This window comes from Aphis gossypii, chromosome 2 (genome assembly GCF_020184175.1).
Source record: "Aphis gossypii isolate Hap1 chromosome 2, ASM2018417v2, whole genome shotgun sequence".
Lineage (NCBI taxonomy): Eukaryota > Metazoa > Arthropoda > Insecta > Hemiptera > Aphididae > Aphis > Aphis gossypii.
The window spans coordinates 33,693,352-33,717,431 of record NC_065531.1 but is presented as its reverse complement, the minus strand read 5'-3'; the positions used below and the strand labels follow the sequence as shown (position 1 = coordinate 33,717,431).

The window sequence follows — 24,080 nt, the reverse complement described above, 5'->3', positions numbered from 1 at the left end:
TACAAAAATCTTAATGTTTATAATTTTTTTCTAACAATTATTATGGTCACCTTCACCTTATTTGTTTATGTATATCCGAACGCGTGTTACGTTATTTAATAAAGGTATCCTACAATGAAAGATCCGAGATCGCTGGGTGTATTATACGATCAACAAAAAGCAATACAATAAATAATAATATTTTAGTTTAAATATTGAACTGGATTTTGTGCAAAGAAACAGAAAATCATTTATACACTGTAAGTGTATACCATATGAAGACAATTTCGTTACGGTGACAAAAAAAAAGCAAAGATGGGCGGTTTTTGTGGTTACACCATTTTATTATATAGGTACTATATTTCCCGAGTACACGACTACAAACGATGATAGTTGTCGACCAGCTCCGGGCCATCGCGATTTCATCGGTGCGCGATTATTCAAACAGCGGCGTAGCGGCGAAAACATTTATTTCGACGCTGACATACTGCCGAATACGGTTAATTAAAATCGGACTTTGGCTCGAGGGGCCTATAATATAGTAATGTTAAAGTCACTCGGTTTACAAGACTCGTGATGCGTACTTACACGATATATATAAATAGGTTATATTCACGTCTCGTTCAAACGGTTTCTTTTATTCTTTTTCCTCTATTTTCTTCTCAGCATTTCCACTTCTCCTCCGCCACATTTTCCCTTCACAGCAGTTACAGACGTGTCGTGTAGGTGTGAAGGACGTGCGCATATTAGCTGTATAACAGCGCCAGTCGCAAAAGACTAATAGTGCGCCCGTCGACGCCACAGGGCCGCAGTCATTTATTTGCTTTTTACGCCTCTTACGGGATCGAGTGCCTTTGTCGCCGAAACAATTGGTTTCCATCGTTTACCAACGTCTTTGGAGACGTATTCCAGTAGATTTATACGTACATACGATTCGCCAAGCATGTTCATCCCCCATTTTTCGTTTTGATGGTGCATTTATTCAAATTTTGATCCTTGGGGTTTTATAAGTATACATGAGGACAGTATTTCCAAACACTTAGATTTTTAGTATAATTTAAAGGTGTCCTAGCTGTAATGATATAAATTTCTCTTTTTCAAAAAAAAAAAAAAAAAACATTTTTCCAAATTCAAATTTGAACAAGTATAGTTTATACGTTTTTCAACCTTATGATCTATAAAGATAATAATATGGTCTCATATAATACAATATGGTTTACGTTTTTATTGTGTATTTTTAATGGTTTTGGAAATGATGTGACTATGATGATGATCGAAGGACTTAAAAAACAAATTTAAATACCTATTCGTGATGAAGAGATATTGTAAATGCTGCAAGCCTGCGAGAGTCTACATAAAAATGTTCAAGTGAATAATATTCAAAAACATACAATGTGACATTAAAATTATCGATTTGATATTAATTAACCGAATAAATGAATAAATAATAAAATATAAGATGGTGATATAGGTAAGGTTGAGATTAATTTTGCATTAATTCTCATTAAATTGAATACATTTTCCACATGGAAAGTTAAAATTTATAACTGAAAATAATAAAATAATTTATATATATATAAAAAAAAAAAAACATAATATTAAAACAATATTTTTTTTAAAACATATATTATAATCAATGAAAATTACAACCTCTGATTAAAATTATTTATGCCATTTATATCTTATTTTCAGGATAGTGATTCATTTCCAGAATCTATACATTTATTAAGTAAGTAGTTCAATTCGGTTTTGTCCAAAAATGTTCCTAAAAAAAAAAAAAAAATACAATAATAAAAATAATTTCAATGATTATCTTGATTTTTGAATGTATTTTAGATTTTAAAAAGAACGACGAATGAATTAATGATGATAGATTGATCTTAATCATAAAATACAAATATTAATGTTTTAGAAAAAAAAAATTAATGTGAAAACATACTACAATAACTCGATCAGGTTAGATTTTTAACTAGAAACTTAAAGCCCATAGTGGCATAGTTTACCATCAACAATATACGAATATAGTTTACATAGATAAATTTATGTTTAATAAACGAAAATTTTAGTTTCATTCCATGGTTATCATAATAATTATAATGCATTTAAATGTTTTAAATTGCAGATATATTAACTTTTTTTATAACCTTTACCGATATAATTTAAAGTAAATAATGTATTAATGTATATTATTTTTACAAATTTATTGAGAAAAAAATCATTTACAATTTTAGCCAGTATTATAGAACATCGTGTAGTGTATAAACTATTATATGAATATTGTAGTTTGTAAATTAATAATGATTAAAAAGTAAATTACTTACCTATAAGAATAATTCTACTGCCTGGCGGTACTTCAGATAAATTTTTGGATAATTCCTGAAACTCGTACATGTCGTAGACACTTTGTATCATAGCTATTGAACCGTCCGCGAATCTGATCACGCCCTGTAACACACACATTGTAAAAAAAAAATTACTAACTTAAATATATTAAGTACACACACACATATACTCTTGGGTCCGACGTATCAAATACACACACCCTTGCGTCGTATTAAATTTAAAAAAAAAAAAAACCAAAGATGCGATCCACAATCGAATGATCAAATGCGCAACGGCAAATCAATCTAAATGCAATTTCCTATATGTACACAAACACCAAGGGTAAAAGGATTTGGTTTACTGTTGGGTGTTATATATATTGTTATGTATACGCGTGGACAAATTAAAAAACTAAAAAAGGATTATATAAGAGCACCGAATAATAATATATGAGGCGGCTTTTGTTCGCTGAAGTCCACCGGGCGTATAATGTAAACTGTAAGTATACACATATATTATTATATTGTAATTCGTTTTACACCAGTTTGTTTTCGTCGGTATTTGTACAGCACCACCGACGGATATAGATAGTTTTTTAATTCGCAGCAAGTGTTTGATATTGAAATTCTTCAGCCGGTCGTCCGGCCGATGCAGTCCCTAGTCGTCCGCCGGACGGCTGGCTGTTTGTGTAACCGACCCTCGCAGAGCAGCAGCCTCGCGGGCCGGCGGTGGGTGGCGCGCGCGTTAATCACGGTTTAATTAAAACATCAAAGGCGCTCCGAAACCCGGGCGGGCGCCGCGGCTGATTGGTAACGCCTCCACGTGTTGTAGTTACAAGTCGGAAAACTTTGACGAATTATTAACACCGAATTGCACACCGATAAAACGCTTAAGGCCCGGCCCCACCGTTTAGTGCGTCCCGGATAGCTTTTGATTAATGTCATCATGAGTTTTCACACATGCACACGCGCACGAATCTTCGAAAAACGGCTTGATACGTTGATAAATAACCGGGCATTGTAGATGTAGCTGCGAAAAGCATAATTGTCAGTGATTGTCACGACGATCGAAAGACTTTTTTTGACAAAATTTAAGTGCGCGTAGTGATGAGAAAATGATGAATGCTGTAAGAGTTTACAGCAAATATTACTTCAATAGCTGTGCAGTGTTCTTTAAAATCACTATTATCACGAATTTTCAATAAAATATTATAATTTATAGCAAAATAATGTTAAACAATCGTTTTTGATTTTACTCTAGAGCAAACACCGTTTTCGGTTTAATACGAGTGAAGACTAACGTTAAGATCGACTGACAAAAAAACAATACTCAACGGACTGAACAAGAAATACATTATATATCAAAAATATGGTTTTGTGTTGTCTTTACAGTGAAAATATTAGCAAGGAACTCTACCAGGTTTTATTATTTAGAAAATTCCAAATTTCTATACTATTGTAATTTATCATGTAAATGCCAAACAGTATTTATACTGACATCTGATATATGGCTATCGAAATTATGTTATATATATTTAAATGCATGTTATTATATTGTTCTAGGTTCCTACGCCATTCTCGGAAAAATATATTATCGCTGCGGTGGCAGTCATAAAATACGTACGATAATATTACGGTGCAGTAGAAATATTTATGACGGGCGTTGTTTGCAACGCTAAAATATGATTAAGTAACGCGATACATCGTGTCAACGATGAGCTTCTACATATATTCCATATTTTATTTGTAATATAGAACGTACTAATGCTTAAAGCTTATAGGTATGAAATATTATAATCGGGGATTTTTGTTATCACTGCATTGTCGATTTCAGAAAATAGGTGTATTATTCATTTATTTTTTATCTCTACCAAAAACTGCATTCTTTGACTGTTTTACCTATTTCTTATTTTAGATTTTTCTTCTCCTTCCCTTAAGATAATTATAAGTGTACACATCGCAATAAACCTATTTAATATATAATATATAATATTTTAAATACCTAGGTACTGTTTTTACTTTAATAATTTCTCTTTTTGGTTTTCCATCGAACTAATCAATACTATTAAATAACTATACAAGTGTTGTTAGTTCAGGGAAATTTTACACCCCTACTCATACTACACAATTATAATTATTAATGTAATTTGACAATATTGACTATTGCAAAATAATATTTAAAACAACAAAAGACATGCGTGACTCATCACGAGGTACGTGAAAATATATTTATAAAAAAAAAAAAACGGAAGATTTTGATGTATATATTTATATACTTTTCGCGGCGTGTGCTCAACGACGTCTGGGGACCAAGTTGCAGCGTTGACCGCGTATTATGTAAGGCGTGCGCGCGTGTAAAACATACAAGTCAGTCTGCAATTTAAAATTTAATAAAAACATTTTGACGCCCGGCAAAGGCGTAGGAGTCCCACAAAAGCATTCCGTCCGCACGTGCCACCGCTGTTTCACTAGCGGACTTGGCCGTGCGGAAAGCGTGAATTTCACGCACTCAAAAACTACCAACAGTCACCCGGCACCACCACTCCTTTTTGCGTACCGATCCCTCTTCACCACGGCTATACACGATATATTATGCATATACTATGATATATATATAAGACGTGTGTTCTCCTTCTTATAATGTATACGTTTGTGCACTACACGCATACTGTTGTTTCCCCAGGCACCCAGACGTTTTCTCATCTTCCACTTCTATTATTATTATCATTATTATTTCCTCTGGCGGCAGTCACGTGCATATGCGTTAGTTCTTTGGGTACAGACCGAAAACAAACGTTGAAACGATAAGCTTTTACTGACAATGTATTGTTAAAATATACAATATTATATATGTATATTAGAGTACAACACATACTGTGTAATATACAATACACAATAATATATACGACATATATTATACTATTATATATCCTGCAAATTCCAAACACCTGCTCTATATATGTATATTGTATACCTACATTGTAATAAATGTCGTTATAAATGCCCAATTCGTTTTAGATGGTGAATATTGATGAAGTGAAATCAGTTTTATTTCAAAAACTAGTACATTTGGTATTAATCCATAAATATCAAGATTAAATCTTTAAAAAAAAAATATGTACCTACCAACTTGTTTAAATAATTAAGCCAGTATGTATATTTTAATTTTACATATCAGATTAGTTGATATTGTGTATTATCAATTACTGTTTATTTTATACAAATGTCAACAATATTATATTTTACTGCAGCGTAAAAAAAACAAACAAAAATTAATTTTATTACATTATTTATAATAAATTAAAAACATATGCTGTCATGTCGGCGTATTTTTTTAATGAGTAACGTTAACATAATATTATATATTTTCCAAACCAGCTGTTCTTAACACTATGAATTACATAGATAAATATATCTGAATAAAATTATAAATATTAATTAATATTATAAATAATAAATTAATAAATATTATTATAAAATATTATTGTATTATAATATTATTATTAATATTATTTATTAATAATATATTAATAAATTAATATTTATAATTTTATTCAGATATATTTATAATAATTATTAAGTGAAAGTAGCATTAATAAAAATCTAATATTATTCTACATTTTTAACTCAATATAATTTGATAGATATATTATATGTCATATTATATTTCAAACAAATGTCGTAGATAATAATGGTAATAATGTTATAAATACGAAGAGAAATAAGGTAATACGGTATACCTGAACTATAGTATACTTATACATATTTTAACGGCAAAACAATTCTGGATTCTAAGTATGAATACTACTACATCTTGAAAAGAATACGTTCGTTTATAAAAAATAAAAAATGTATACCTTACTTTAATAAGTAAGTAACCAAAGTCTGAGACTTGAGTGACTGAGTACTATTTGCATTACGATCAGCTCTACGATAAGCGCATAAGAGCTATAATCAACTGCTGCCATTCGAATAATATAGAGAACTAGAACGAAAGCAGTTGGAATAACATTGAAGTTGAAAATGGTAAAATATTTGGCAATGGTATCGGGAAAAATTAGCGTACCAAATTTAATATACATATATGAGTGTGTTATGTCTGGCCGAGAATAAAATGAAAAATAAATAGAAATAAAACGAGGACGAGTAAACGACGGATGGAAAAAAACAACTATACCCAGACCGGGTCTCATATAAATATTATGAGAGGACTATGCACATTCTTGTTGGGCTTACGCGGCACCAGTGCGGAGCCTTTGAATTGTCTGTTTATTAGATTTGGTCGGCGCGAAATTACTATCAGGCCTGTCGCTGACTTGCCCATAAAACATTCGGAGAATGCAAATCGAAAGCCGTCTGTCGTCTTACCACCCTTTACTACTCCGGTTCAAGTTATATAATATTTCACTATTATAATACATACACATACGAGTATAATATATTCAGAATTGTGCACACTACACGATAATATATATACAATTTGATGTTGTAAATTTTGTTTATCAAATATAGACGAATATACTACGCAAGTTTGAACTTTAAAACACTAATTTTCTTATAGTTCAAAAGATAGTTAGAGATAAATCGATACAAAATGTATTATTATTATTTTGTTTTGTAATATAATTATTGTACTGTAGGTCTAGAAATATGACAAAAAAAATTTACATCGATTTAAGTATAAAAATATTTTAAATTATCATTTACTTTATATTTTCATTTTTGCACTATAGTAATATGTTTAGAATGCAATCGGTTTTAAAATAACAGTAACCGATTTATATTAATATCCGGGAATGTCGCATAACCACTACATTATAGACTACATGCTTATGTAAATCGTATTAATAATTTAAAGATGGGTAATTAATCTTTTTTATATGTATTAAATAATAGTTATATTGTCAACAATTCAAAAATTTAATTTTTTAGAGATTTTTGACCAAAAATATATTTTTAAAGGCATTACAATTTTGTTAAGAATTTTTTTTTACAATTCAAGACTTAGTCTTGACAAGATATATCTATTAATATTTTTAATTGACCGCATTACCATGTTATATTATATGTAATATGTTATACTGTTGATTAATTAAAATCAATTGTATAAACACTAAACATTTATCCAAATAATTTATAGCATCTAATATATTCGTAACTTTCTTTCTACTTGTATAAAATTATTTATAGTATTTCAATAATTAATAAGTACAATACTGTAGCAGAGAATCATTAGATAGAAATACAATACATATTAGTATGCTATAATAATTAATATATATAATCAACAAAAATAACTTTAATGACGGTATAATTTATTGCAATTCCATAAGATATATTAAAGTATGTATTTATTATATTTTTATGTATATTTATAAAACATTAATTTAATAATTTTAATTTTTAAATTTTGTTTGAACATTTTTTTTTCTTTAATGACCCATGACATCATTTTTACACATAGACATTTTATAAAATATCCACCAAGCAAGATATATTAATGTTATAATTATTTACATATTAAAATATATAATACCGTATTGTGTCACGTACACTTCGACGTATTGAGATGTTGATTTATAACAGCCGTGTTGGAGTTATTCGCGATATTATCGCATAATGTCGATCATGTTAGAATTCGGGACGATAATGTCGATGTGCCTTTAAGGATGGGCCGTTAGTGTAAGGTATGCGGGCATTTGAGGCAGGGAGAATTCCATCACGGGTTTTTGTAGGTAACACCCGAAAATTAAGAGGAGAGGGGTCTACGTGATGGCAAAAGCTCATACTGGCTGTAAACTCCCTTTATTATTATTACATGATAGTCGGATCCCGAGTATTCTGACTTGTTCTAACACCGTTACCATATAACGTGCTTACACGAGCTATATTATTTTATATACCTACACATAATAATAATACATACGATATTTATAGCGTATTCTTATGACATTCTTTATAACATTTTATAAAATTTTCTATTTTCTTCGTTTTATTGAAATTTAAAAATATAAAAAATAAACTATCGATGTATTATAATTAAAATAATTAATTTAAATCAAAATCATTTATTAATTTTTACTTATTTAGTACTCATTTTATCCATTTTTTTTTCAAAATTGAACATGCAACATTTTAATTAAATTCTTATTCAAAATTTGCCCTTAAAAATTAATCAAAAAATTAAATATTGTATTATTCTGATATACCTAGGTAATATTACACATACATTAGTATCGATACTTAAAAAATAATTCATAAAATAATTTTGAAGATGAACTAATATTATTTTTTTTTTTTTTAATAACTTATTGACTATAATATGTTTATTTATACTGTAGATTCCTAAATATAAAATTGGAATTGTCGGTGTATTTTGATTTGAAGTTTTGCCAATAATATATTGGAAAATCTGTTTACAAACGCACACAGAATATGAGTGAATGACAAGATTTGTTTGCGTGAGAGTATAAGGAACAGTTTTGAGATATCCTTAAGTCTATTTACCGATGGCTGTTTACAATTTTGCTGTCAAAGCAATTTCGAAAGGGACATTTTCATCCAGTGGGGTTCATCAAAGCTATTGGGGGAGCAGAGTAATCCGCAAGCTTAAACCCAATAAAATATTGAATAATAACTGCAATGCATAAGGCTTTAAACCGATGACAATAAATAAATCAATTAAATTATTGTCATAATATTTATTGATTCATCATGTTGTTTAATTTTAGAACATAATGTAGAAGAAATATTGTAAAAATTATTAAAATAAAAGTTCATCAATATATAATTTTTGATTTAATTCATAAAATTCGTATACGTTATAATATTTAGTATCGCTAAACATTTTGGTTATTTTTTTTTTTAAATACAATTTTATTAACTATACAAATTATTATTTATGATAGTCTACAGAGATAACCTATGGTCTTTATACTATAATATAGTGCGCTATAAGACACACATTTATCAATAAGTTTTATAGGTTGACAAATATCTTAGACTTAAATCCATTATCATTAAATATAATTTAGTAGGTTTTTAAAAACTCTATAATGATGGCTACTGAATAAATTATATTGATTAGTGTTAATATTATTTCTTAAATTGTTCTAGACAATCGTATAAGTCAAAATACTAAAAATTATGAGCGTTATTATAAGTAATAAATGTAATGATTTATTTGATTATATTGACATATTATAAAATCCAATTTATAAGTTTCAATTGATAACAATAATACTATGCATTAAGCTGTAAATATTTTTTAGTGCCATAATTATAAAATAGATTTTTAAATTGTTTATCTATGAAGATAATTCTTCGAAATAAATATTATTTTTTTTTTTTAATTAAAAATAGAATAACAATAAATATTGAATATTATAGTCTGTAACATAACGAAAAGCGTTTGTAATTAGACCAAAGATTTTTAATTGGAATGTTTGAATGTTTTCGGAGGATCCCATATTTAGATACCATACATCCATATGTCCTTGAAAAAGATCTGATAAATATTAAATTCAGTCTGTATAGTGAGTTTAAAAGATTTGGATAATAGATTATGGAGCAAGCATTTTATATTGTGTAAAAGTACTATTAATTTTTCTAGTACACGTGAAGAATAGGTAAAAACATTTTTTGAATGTTATTTCTAATTTTTTAGATTTTTGTGGATTAGTTATTAACATATTAGAGGTTATTTTAAAAATTTAAATTTATTTACATTAACTTCGAAGTATCATTATATATACCATTGATATGATACTATAATCAGATAGATTATTTATTTGTGCTTAAATGTTATTAATGGAGATGATTGAATGTTTATGGAATGATAAAATCACTTTATAGGTGATGTAGTCAGCGAAGAAAGTAATAATATTAAAAGTTGGTTGATCAGGAGATTCATTTTAGCAAGATTTTTTGAAATATAAGGAAGAGATTCATTATTAGTCTATATTATGATGATGGGTTCACGCGTAGATTTTTAGGTCTATTTATAATAATGACCCATGTTCCTATTAAGTTTGAAAATAAGAAAATTAGATAAAGGCATACAATAGAATATTATATGTGCTATAGCATAGTAGCATGATAGATTTTTTTCTCGAAATATTCTTGTCAGAGACATATAAACTTAGGTTAACCTTACCGATTTTTTGATTTAACTTATTTTATGACAATGGAAAGTTTCAGTATTATCAAATCCTGTAATTATTTATACTATAAATACCAAATATAAAAGTAGGTACTTATACAGACTATAATAAGTTGATTTCACTTTTTATTTCAAATACAATATATATATCACAAATAATCAAAGCGTTGAACCCTTAGACATTTTTTTTAGTATATTTATAACATAACCATGTTTGGACCTAACCTCGGCTATAAATTACATAGCAATTTAAAAATTACTTGTAAGTTATAATAATGACGATAAAGAGTGCAAATAACAATAAAATAAGTTGAAAGCATAAAAACTTAATAGATGCATTGGGGAAATCATTGTAATATTATTATATATTGTTCATATAGTATAATATTTAGCCATGTTAATCATGCAATTGGTATACAATGGGCGGCCATACGAGCTGGGAAGATAAAAATCGAAAAACGATTTGTCAGTACCTATACCTGTGCGTATATAATACACTCGGTTTATTATATATTTATATACATAAGGTCTCAATTTGTTTACGGGGATGAAGTCATACAAGAGTGAGGGGTATATTTACGTGTGTGCGTGTGCACACACTAGTCTACCTGATGTCCTGATCCACGGCCAATTGATTACATCTGGAGCGAGGATTAGCTCGGCAGTATGGAATTAAATAGGGATTTATCAACGAGAAAATATATATAGGTACACACAATGGGATCTGTCTACAACAATTAAATACGAAAAAATCGCGGGCACACATATAATAATATAAACGTTCGGCTCAGGGAGAGGGGACGCGATAGCTGAAGAGTAAAAAAGAAAAAAAGGGCAACAAACATTATTCTCTAGCAAATATAAGGCCCGTACATGTGCGTGTGTGTGTATTTGTGTGTACTGTGTACAAAAGGGTGAGCCCCTGCAGGATATGGATTTCGGACATGGATAGAAGGATAGAACAGCCGGCCATTTCAATACGTGTTGTTGACGAATCGCAGTACAATAGAATACGGACTCAAATTATTACGATAAACGAAAATATTGTTCTCCGTATCTACACCCCTTAAAAAAAATACGTAACATGTTTCAATAATAATTATTGTTACTTTGAACTCTTTTGTACATTAAATGCCGGTTATGAGGCAACTCTGCAGTTTCTATAATATATATAGTAGTGCGATGCCCAATAAGCGTAGAGCAGTATAGGAACCAAGTAGGGGTGTTGCAATGTGTATTAAGAAATGCGATTAAACAGATTTTTCAAAATGGCCAATCTATTCGTAGTATCCATATAAAAATATATAATATATTAATATAAAAATCGATAATTTATATACAATCAGATAGTCCTTTGACCAATGACGATGAATGTAATAATAGAAATACCTATGTGTTATAATATAATAATATTATATGGACATTAGCTAATCTCAAATAAGTATTTAAGGATTGATAGCACAATTTAAGCCACCGTTTATTATTATTACCATCATAATATTAATAATATTAATATTATAATGTTAATAATAATAACGGATGTAACACGTTTTCGCCAAAACAATTTCTATACCATTAAAATCTTAATACTTAAAATATACAATGTATTTATAGTTATTTTTTAAAATTGCTATAAAACTCATTTTTTAAAAATTTATAATTAACTGTTTTTCATTATTTTATAGTATTTTTTCAAAAACTTTTTGTTTATTGTTTGGTGTTAATTATTTTGGTGGAAACATGGTAAATATCTCAATTGGTGGAAACGGTTACCACTTATAATAACACTCACCTTCATTCTGATTATTTCTGAAGTATTTCCTCGACCATCTTTCAGCATATTTTCCCATAAGATTTGACATACAAAAGTGTCCAGAGATGTTCTTAAAATACCATCGGGAACTTCCAATGTAACCGTAGATACGTTCTGGAATCATAAATGAAAATCGTGCTATTAAAAATATATCAATATACATAATCATATATCATAATGCATTATTATATATATGATTTTACTTGGTGTATATGAGTTTTTCTTTCAAAACTTTCCACATTTCTTATCATTTCGTCAACCCTGAAACAAGTCAAATGTATAAACATAAACAATAAAATATTTGTGTTTCATATGAGGAATGATAGGGAGGGGTTCTGACGGAATGAGAATTTGAATTGATAAATATTATTGTCAATATTGGATTTAACATAAAAAACAAATAAATCAGTAATAATTGTCGAATAACAACAATACGTCGTAATGGATGACATGTGGTTTATCGGAGGCAGTTTTGGTCAAATAAGCGACCAACGAGAAGTCAAGATCCCCTAACTCATGCATCAGAGCAGACGACCACCACCACGACTATTTAGAGGGATCAGAGATAAGCCGCAGACTAATAGGGTGTTTTTATTATCGTATACGATTATTGCGGCTACCACATTGCGTGCGTATATACGAAGAGTGTCTTCACTGTTTGAAAGCCCGAGATATTCAATAATAATAATAAATTATTTTCGTTAATAACGTACACGTGAACATTTGGAAGTCATAATGTTGGGTTTCCGATCTAATGAATCGTAAATGCCTTAATGAAAGGGATAAGCGGGTTTATGACACTTATGGCACGTTTCGACGCGGTAGCTTCATAATATTGGTACAATTTTATGTGATCTACAGACAGATGGGTCAACAATATTAGTATTTCATATAAACGGTTTTAGTATGTGTATAATATTTATTTTATATTAATATTATGAATGATTGCTATTTAGTGTTTTGATTTCGTTTGAATACATTTCAAAAGGTAATCTGAAACATCTAAAATGTTAAAGATAAATATTTATGATTAAAATTAATTTGTAAAGTGTTAAGTATAAACTAGTTTGTTAAATAAAATTCAAAAGATTTCAAAATGTCCTAAATTAAAAATATATTCTTAAAAACATCATAGAGGACTCTTTATAACTAAAAATATAATTAACTTTATGGACAGCAATTTATCATTTTTTTTATTATTATTCTTTAACCTTATGTTTTGTACATAAACAAAAAAAGAAGATACCTAAGTAGAAATTGGTTAATAATAAAAAAAAAGGAAAACATACAATATTTTATCACATTCTATTTCTTTAGAGAGCAATAAATTTATAGTAAAGTTTGCAACACCATCACGCTTTACTTATGGTAATATTATAATGTAATTATATACCTATTAATATTTAGTATACTTACATTTTTAATAAAACACCGTTAACTTAATATCTTAATATATTTTTGAAATTGTTGGTCATTGTTTCAACCCACACACTTTTATACATCAATTCCGTACGGTTTTCCCAAAACCAAACCATTCAAAGCCGCACACATTTATTAAAAATCACATTATGGTTTAGAACCACGCAGTGGTAGTTATTAAAATATAATATTAATCAAAATCACAAAATTAAAATTAATGGTATTAATTTAATAGAATATTTTAAAATAGTAGGATGTACACATTTATACCAATCTAAGTATTATCTATTATACATACTTAATTTTATCTTATTATATGTTAAACTATTTTTACGATAATTTGTTTAATACCCATAAATGTTTAATTTTTAACCGTCAATCATATGTCTGTGATACTTAACGGTCTAAATAAATGTACAATTATGAACGACGCCCCACAAAAATAACTCGTAATATAAAAATAATAAAACCGAATTGACATATACGAGTATACTAACCATAATTCACTTGCTTATTTTTTTTAAGTTAATAATAAGTTATTTGAGAAAAATTGTAAAATTTGTTCGATTATTGTGTCGTGCATTAAAAAAAAAAAAGATAGACGTTTTATGTATATACTATATACATGAATAATTAAACTATGGTAATGAGATTTACTATTAGCTGCGATTTATAGTAGGTTGTTTTCATATGTCAAAGATTTGGAATATGTACTTATAGATATATTATATCATGTCTAAAAATGTACTTATAGTTTACTAATCACGAAATATTACCTACTAATATATTTTTTTGTCACCCATTCAGTAAAAACATAATTATTTAACTATCATGATGGTGTGTACCGAATTCATAAAAAATATCACATATTATTATGATGTATGAAAACTACATAAAAAACTGTATTTGAAGCATTATATTATGTATCATTATTATAATTACGATTTATGAATTATATGTATTATGATATTATAGTGAATATAGAAATAGGATTTATATGGAATATTATTGAATATTATTTATAAGGCGCAATAACTCGGTCGAAGCAGATGTATACGGAACACGTGTACTTAATAGTATATATATATATATTTTGATGCTGTGGATCTGTGGACTATGACGGTGGTTGGGAGTGGAGACCATGTAAAGGGTTAATTATATGTATATAGGTGGTTTAATATAACGTGACGATATTGGATCGGTAGCGGCGGGTGGCGATTTTCCACCCCCGTATATCTATATATATATAAATTATACTCATATAAGTATAGAGGAGTTGCGCGCAGGGATTAATAACCTAGGGCGCGAGAGCCACGTTCACTTTTCCGCACTCTTGAGTTCATTTATGTGTACGCACCGCGCCACCACGCGTATTATTATTACATATAATACGTTTGCGCCTTATAATACATATATATACATATATTATGATATGCTTACGCATAAAATATAATCTATTATATTTTGTCGTCCTATACCCCTGTGGTGTTGTATAGAAGTTTTAAAGCTGATATATACATCTGTATGGTATAGACTATAGATAATATAGCATGGCACAACGATTTTTACCTAAACACCAACACTGATTGAAATACATAATATTATATTAACTACTTTAATACGACGAAATATTTAAAAGAAAAGAAAACAGTTAGGTAAATATAAAATAATATAATATTTTACGCGTAAATGTTATAATACGCAATGTTTTTGGAAAATAAAAGTTAAGTATACACTATTACTAATAGTTGTTTATAATATAAATAAATTATAAAATATCTTTAGAAATAAAACTTCAGACACCTTATTTTCTTATAATATTTTTTCGTATGTAATTATTTATAATTTAACTAAAATAAAACATATCTAGTACAGTGACCTGTATAATAACGATATAGGTATACTATAAATCTACTTTACAGCAGAGCAACTTATTTTATTTTATTGATCAATATAATATTTACAAAATGTTAATAAAATTCTCGAGTTTATTTTTTTTTCTATCAAAAACCTAAATGTGTATTACTATTAATGAATACTAGTATATTATGTAAATATCATACTAGTCATACTTATTTGTATTGTATACTCGAATCAAAAATCTACCAATCATAAACTTATCATAGAATATGACAAAAATAAATGAAAATTCTACCTCTAAGATAGATTTTGTTATTTCATAACACAATTTTGATTTGCAGCTCTTTTAAGAATAAAACACACACGAATACATATAGTATTCTAATTTTGAAAATATAACATTCATTATATTATCGTACAAAATTGAAATTCCAGAAACAAAGTTATAATATTATATTACACATCATAATTTAACAACAAAAATCTACATATTATTACACAATATGTAACATCTGTACTAAAATGTAATATAATTGACAATATAGATAAGTATAATATACCGTAGCTAATAAAGACAATTATAATTAAATTAAATTTAGTTATATCGACTTCTTTTTTTTTTTTATACCAATACAAGACAAAATAAAACATAGTATTTCTGTCATAAAATAACCCAAAATTCGTATTAAGTAATACATGCCTTTAACTAAAATTATGAAATAGTTTAGTTTTCCAGTTATTTAATAACTATGAAAAAATTAAAGTAAATACACAACTATATTTGAATGTACGCAAGTATGAAAATAATTCATATTATATAGCCATTCACTGAAAAGGGAAAACAAGTAGCGTAGAGATGGTTAAGTTATTATGTTAAAATGAACAAATTATTTATTAAATATAATAAATTATTATTTTAAGAGCTATAGTTTTACTTAACTAAATACTGCCCTAAATATTTTTAAATTTGAATTCAATGATAAATTATTGTACGAGTATATGATACACAAATCTGAGTAATCCATCTTTCTTCATGGGATAAGCGACTTTTTGGATTACCTATATTCTTTCATCATATATTTTATCTAATTAAAACTTAACCCCATCCTTAGAAAGGCTAGAAAACCAAATGATGGACAACCAAGTATAATAAACTGAGCTTAAGTTTTCCATAGGTATTATTAAGAAAGTATAGTGTTTAATTTTTGCCCTATCGAGTAATACAGTGCCATTCTTTGTGGTAAAAATTTTAAATTATTTGAAAATATGGTCTTTAATGTATTTAAAAATTCTAAAAAAAAAATTTTTAATCAATCTATTATTAAAGAAAATAGAGAAAGGAGTAAGTATCTTCGATGAATTACTCGGTATATATTAATTATACAGTATAATTTATAATGTAGCTATGGAGTACATAATATTAAACATTTTATTTGAGAATTTCAAGATTCACCGAATTATTCAAATTTGAATGATATTTATAAAAAAAAAGGATAGCTTTTATTTTTGTGCAATTGTAGTAAAAAGATTATTTCTTTTAAATATTTAACTGTTGGTACAACCCTTTATATATTTGCAGGTTACTACACATAAGCTATAATTATATTTAAAATAAATTGAGTTTCAAATATTATTTAAACGAATTTAAATTATAATAGGTATATTATAAAATAGATATCGATAACATAAATATTTTTCCATAAAAATTAAAAACAAAATGTATGAAATGTAAAAATATAATACCAAAAACGACTCCAAAAAAGAATAACGGGTAATTTGCAGAGTTTGACAGATGGCCGTGAAGTGCTTAAAGGGGCTATGGTGAGGGTGAAAAATTATACTTGCTTTATTTCATGGTTATTAATAATCTGACAAGTGGTCTTAAGGTTACCCATAAAAGTGTATTCGCTAGTATTATACATGAAACACGCTTCTTCACAAAACCATAGTACAGCGTTATGGGACTTTCGGCTGTCAATGAAAAAGCTTATACTATTATAGAATATATATAGTTATTACTACTATACGTAATACTGTATTATAATAGAAATATTTAACCATAGTATCACAGTAATCGTTTATCAAGATTATAAATATTTGATATAAATAATATTAAATAATAATATACAACTTTTGGTTACCTATAAGTTATGGCATTAGTATTAATTTAATAAAACAGGGTTTTTATTTTTTATTTCAATGATATCTTTATGTGAAGACCAATATAATATTATTAAGAGAATATCCTAAAATAATATAATACAAATTTTTTTTGTAAAATACCTCAAACTGTTAGACGAAGAGTACGATTTCAAATCAAGAATTTTATTCAAGTCAATTCTGAAAAGATAATAAAATTATATCAATATACCACAGTTTCATGAATGAAATAGGGGTTTTGCAACATTATTTAATAACTTTCAATGATTTACCTGCTATTTGTTGTCTCAATTATTTCGGAACTTCCATTAATTGATCTATAACATAAATATATATTTAAATTATAAGTAGAAATATATTGAAAAATATAGGTAGGTGCTCCTTTAAAATTAAAAAATTAAAGTTATTATTTTATTAATATACGAGTACAATATTATAGTTCATGCAGGCATATAATATAAAAATTAAATCAAATATTACCTAATCTTAGTCTTTAACGTTTCTAAAGTACTGCTGTCGACTAAGTCAATTTTATTGATGAGTATAATATCAGCTAATGCGATTTGTCTGAAATAAAATTACAAACAAATTTATTTATAGCACTAAAGAAGAAGTTCATTTTATTCTTCTATTTGCTTCATTGATAAGTATACACACAAAATTGAAAATGCACCAGGATTTCAGGCTTCTTCTATATGTTGTTTCGTTTGTTCAATTGCCACTGGATTTAAAATATACACTAACACACACGTATACACACACAAATGTGTATACATCAACATAAGTTGTTTAGATATTTCACTTTATACAAAATTGGAGGAGGGCTGATGGTTTGCAGATTTGATTATATATACCGAGACGGATCTCCGTTTCCATGACGTTGATTCGATTTGGACATATTATTCTGTGTCCCGTCGTTTTTGCATAATAAACTCAACAGAGCATGTACGTAATCTATTTATGCTTGTCATCAGAATGAGTTTATCCGTTTTTATCAATTACAAAACCGTCACAATAAAAAGGATATATATATATATAACAACGTTCAAATAAATAATATAAAAGTAAAAAAGTAAAATAGGTACAAAATATTACTTCCAAATTGTATATCTATATATTCATAATTATTATCAGTAAGTATTAAGTAATTATGTAATTCTAAAATATCTTATAACATTTGTATTTTATTAGAGTGTACAGTTTAATAAATGGTGAAATCGATAGAAAATTATCAACTAAAAATGGATGGAAGAAGATAACCGCTCTACTGTACCTATTATAATAAGTGGCATGTGTATCTCGTCATTGTTAAGTTTTATTTAAATTTAAAGTAGAACTTACATCAGTAATGAATTGACTTATAAGTTATAATAGCAATACAATAAAATATTTATAATATATTATTAGATAGGTATGCGATATTTTTAGTAGGTAACAATTTATTCGACCAATAGGTACATATATTTTACTAACTACTAATATTTATATAAAAAAAATTAAACATATTGACACACAGTTTCTGTACATAATTATTTTGTGTATGTAATGATTTATAATTTAATCCAAATTTCACATGGACATTACTGCGAGTTTAGTCACTTAAATGGGTATGATTTAATCAAGAAAAAAATTCAAAACCTATTATATAACAGATCGACTTCTATAGGTTTAAACTAATATCGGTATGACAACCATCCTATTCAAAATGTTCATGTGATCAAATTTCAAAAACCAAATATCACGACCGTGAATGTTAGCGAACCATTAAATATGTTGGCTACCTACTCTATTTGTAGCAGTAACTTAGGAATTTTATACTGTCAGATGCTGCACATATTATACAGGATATTAATAAAATATATAACGTAATATACAAACTACACTCTGCTTTATATATTGGCATTGTCATACACGCAAAACCCAATAATCGCCATGCCTTTGATATGCCATGTGGAAACTATATAAAAAGGCCAAAGGGTCCGAGAAAAATTGAATAAGAATGCTTACTTATAGACTATAATACTTACCTATAAAAGCCTCAAAGGTGAGTATATAGGAATAAAATATATAGCAATATACATAGGTATGTAATATATGCAATACCTACCTACCTATATTATTATACCACACACAGAGCTCTTTTAGTATTGAGTTATAAGCTCTATATAAAAAGTTATTATATTATATCAAGTGGTTGTATATTCAGCGTTTTCCAAAGTAAATATTTATATGTTTTAAGATTTATTTCATTATATTAATAAAATGAAGTTAAATATATGCGGATTGTTAGGATCATTTTTAAATTAAAAGCTTGTATTTTTTTAAAAACATAGTACCTATAAGTAAGGTTAGGAAATACGTCATGAAACGTAACTTGACGGAATATTATTGGAATAAATACTTGGAAATAGCCATTAGTCAGGAAAATTCGCATTAATAAATTACTATGTATCAGTTAACTTTAAAATACTCATAAATCATATGAGATGCCTTAGACAATTTTCTTATACCATAAAGTTTGATAACAAATAAATTTACTATAATATAAGCTAACAGCATAAAATGGATTCTACTGAATGTAAATTGATCATGACTATGATGTACCTACGTTAATAAAACGGTGAAACACGTGGGTACGATGACTTCGACGTTCCTTTAAAAAGAAATAGACCAATTCAGTTCAAGTTAAATTTTAAAATATTGAATGATTAAAAAGTATTACTTGATTAACATTTATTCGACATGGTTCTATTTCCATAAACGATTTGGTTCCTAAGACTATGAATTTCGTAATTATTCCCATTTAAGAATTTTAGAGGTTTCCAACCCTAGGTACATATAATTTGTAGTTTTTAGTCTGTACCAATAAAATGCAATACCGATACAAATAATTATGCCTAATTATAATGATTCATTTTTAACTATTAAAAATTTTACACATAAAAACCAACAAATATTTAATCTTGAAATTATTATACTTTATTTAGATTTATATTATTTATTCGTATATATATATATTATATTACATATAACTTTTAAAATTTTTACTTATTAATAAAATATTATTAGTTATTACTTTAATGATTACCTAATATATAAAATATTTTTTTCAACTTCCTAAATTAGGTACCTACTAAGTGTAAACAATAATATTAATATATAGAGATGTTTGTACCTACTTTTCTTTCTAGTCATGATTAATAAAATATCAATAATTATAATAGGTATCAACCAAATCTAATTTGTCTTTAAAACAAATTTAGGAAAAATTATAACCAACTTACAATTAACAGGTTATTTATATAAATAGCTTAAATAATATTGAATTAACTAACCTTGTTGAAGGGTTTATAATATCCAAGTTGGGTTCATCAAGTAAATTGTTGCCGAGATGCTGAAAAACAAAATTTAACACGTCTAAGATTCACAATGATCAAAACTACCTTTGACAAGAAGTCATGGGATAAGTTTAAGCATGAAAACTAAATTGGAATTCTTCTGTTTTCTCATTATGTAAACTATGCGGACAAGGCTGAAAAACAATGAAGGGTTCTAAACGGGATTTGCATTTATATATATATTTAAAAAAAATTATAATAATAAAAAAAAAGTAAAGGGAATAATGAAAAAATAAATAACTTTGAAAATATTAAGACTGTAGATTGGAATGTCAATAAATAAGAACTAATCGGAAAATTAAATTAGAAATTCATATTGTATTTATCACAGCAACTGAGCAACATGATGATATCAAGATATTTTAAAATATTTTTTAATTCATTTAATAAAAAAAAAAAAAATAATTATTAATATTCACTTATCATAATACTATAAAATATAAGAAAACTAAACCAATAGTTTATAATTCATTTAATCAAAAACAAATCTATATCTCAAAAATAAAAAAAATAATATATTTAATATTTATAATATGTACATTTATTATATGCCCATTTTTTTTATGAAAATAAGTTAAATTTTAAAATAATGTCATAGATATTGATAATTTTTTATTATTATTATTATTCATTTAATAAAAATGTAGTATGCAATTCGTACAAATGACAGAATAAGAATATATTTTATGAATAAAGATGACATAAGAAAAAAAACAAGTTAAATAAAGAGGCCATTTAATGATGACACTTTCATTTATTATATTATATTAAATTAATCTAAATTTTTAATTATCTTGAATAAGATTCTGGCACTACTTGCGCTTTAAGTGTCTCAGAGGATTACCAAAGAATCTTCCTTAAATTAAAAAATAAAATACCATAATAACCAGAATTTTAATACAAATTATAGAGATTTTTTAATTTAACTCATAAGTAAACTCTAATACATGTATTTTATTATACAAAATTTGCATGATAACACAATGACTTTACAAGTGGTCAGTGTAATGAGTATAATAGTATGATAATTGTATGTATGAGATGCAGTTATACAATATTTGACTTTCTTCATACAAATAGTACCCTGTATAAAAAGAAACCCATTGAAAATACTTTATCAAATGATTTGTAAGGTTATAATAAATTAAGGAAAGATATTATATTCTATATTATTATACAAAATTTGTGTATGATAAATTGAATTTTTTGGTCAAACCATAAGGTATCATTTTACTACTTTTCATATCACTCTATGAATTAGTTGTCTATTCAATAACATCATAAGTTTTCTGTAATGCATAATATATGACTTAACAAAAATACGGCTGAAACTTGAAGATATGTCTCTTAATAAATCAATATATACAACAGATAAGTAGCATAAGAAAATAAAAAAGTAAGATAATGCGTTTAAGTAAAAAAGAAAAGATTAATTTTAATTTTTAGATGACATTAAAAACAATTAACAATTTTTTTAATGTAGAAATCAAAATAGAAATTAATAATATAATAAATTTGTGTCCTTATTTAAACACTTAAGTTCAACCTTCGTACACATATATTATTATAGTGATAAATTATAAAAGTAGGTACCTTACTTTATTGGCGTTTTTGCTATCAATGACACATACTATTCCTGAAAATTAATACATTTAGATTAATTTATTATTTTAAGAATTATAAGCTACATAATATAGGATTCATTATTTTTTAAAAAGATAGTAAAATTTATAAAGTTTAATATTTTATAATAGCATAAAACACTCTTTATTAAATATTAAATTAAATACCCAAAAATCAAAATAAACTTATTTTTATAAATATTAAATAAAATTGATTTTATTAATTAGTTTTCTACCTAAAGGCTAAATTTATTAATATTATTTCATTTTACCATACAATTTTTAGATAAATGTACAAAATTTGATTTACCAACCATCTAATTGAACATCACTTCCCAGCTCAGTGTCAACCCAAAATAATTTTGCAATAGGTCCTGAAAATATTAAAAGATAGAGTTTTTTATTATTATTTATTTTATATCAGCCGATTTATTTAAAATATTTTAAGTTACCAGGATCGGCTAATCCAGTAGTTTCTAATAATATATAATCAAATTTTCCTCGTTTTAACATAAGGTTTTCAATTGCTTTTACACCATTATCTTTAACAGAACAACACAGGCAACCATTTTGTAGTTCAAGCCATTCTTCACAAAGACTTCCCTTTTCGCCAACAGCAATTGATTTTTCCATTGTGTCACCTTTAAAAATCAAAAAGCAATTAATATTATAAAACCAATAAAAAATGGTATAGCAAAATGAATGCAAAGAATTGTTATAATTTCAAAGATAGTTATCAATGTTTAATAGATTATATATAAGAAACAAATAAATATTGTACTACACATCAGATTTACCTTCACCAAATTCATTCAATATGACAGCGATTTTTTTATTGTGTTGTTCGGTAAGTATGTAATTTAAAAGAGTCGTCTTTCCAGACCCTAAGTAACCAGTTATAATTGTCACAGGTACTGGCTCCAATGTGATGGCTGTCACCAATGATGGGATTTCATCGTCCGAGTCCATTGCAAATATTCTGAAAACTAGTTTGACACAACGATCATCAATCAAAATAATTAGTCACATCATTATAGATATTATCATTACTGATTAAAAATATTATACATTAAAATAAACAGTCAACAGTGAAGAACAGAAAAAAGAAAATCAAAAAAACACACACAGTTTACTATTTGTAAAATTATTAAACATTTCATTGAGAAAAGCAACTACATGTTGTAATACTTTACCTAATCAAGACAACAGTAACTTAAAAACAGAATGTAAAACTGGGACTTCACCGTCAAACAAACTAACAAATTTCAAATTATTTGAATAACTGGAATAAAACGTTACACCTTCTGCCGGCTTCTAGTATTATGTTAAATTATATTATTATTATCA

At 26.8% G+C, this 24,080-nt stretch overlaps 1 protein-coding gene across 1 annotated transcript; it reads right to left on the bottom strand.

The window, feature by feature from the left end:
• Nucleotides 1-1,575: 1,575 nt before the first annotated feature.
• On the bottom strand, nucleotides 1,576-24,080 carry LOC114130981 (COBW domain-containing protein 1-like). Its single transcript, XM_050201200.1, has 13 exons — nucleotides 23,927-24,080; nucleotides 23,531-23,719; nucleotides 23,186-23,374; nucleotides 23,048-23,107; nucleotides 22,710-22,747; nucleotides 21,049-21,107; nucleotides 18,194-18,280; nucleotides 17,986-18,030; nucleotides 17,837-17,893; nucleotides 12,478-12,535; nucleotides 12,254-12,388; nucleotides 2,301-2,424; nucleotides 1,576-1,744 (listed from the first exon to the last, which is right to left on the bottom strand). The coding sequence occupies exons 2-13, from the start codon at nucleotides 23,700-23,702 to the stop codon at nucleotides 1,668-1,670; spliced, it is 1,101 nt and encodes a 366-aa protein (XP_050057157.1). The 5' UTR covers nucleotides 23,703-23,719; nucleotides 23,927-24,080; the 3' UTR covers nucleotides 1,576-1,667.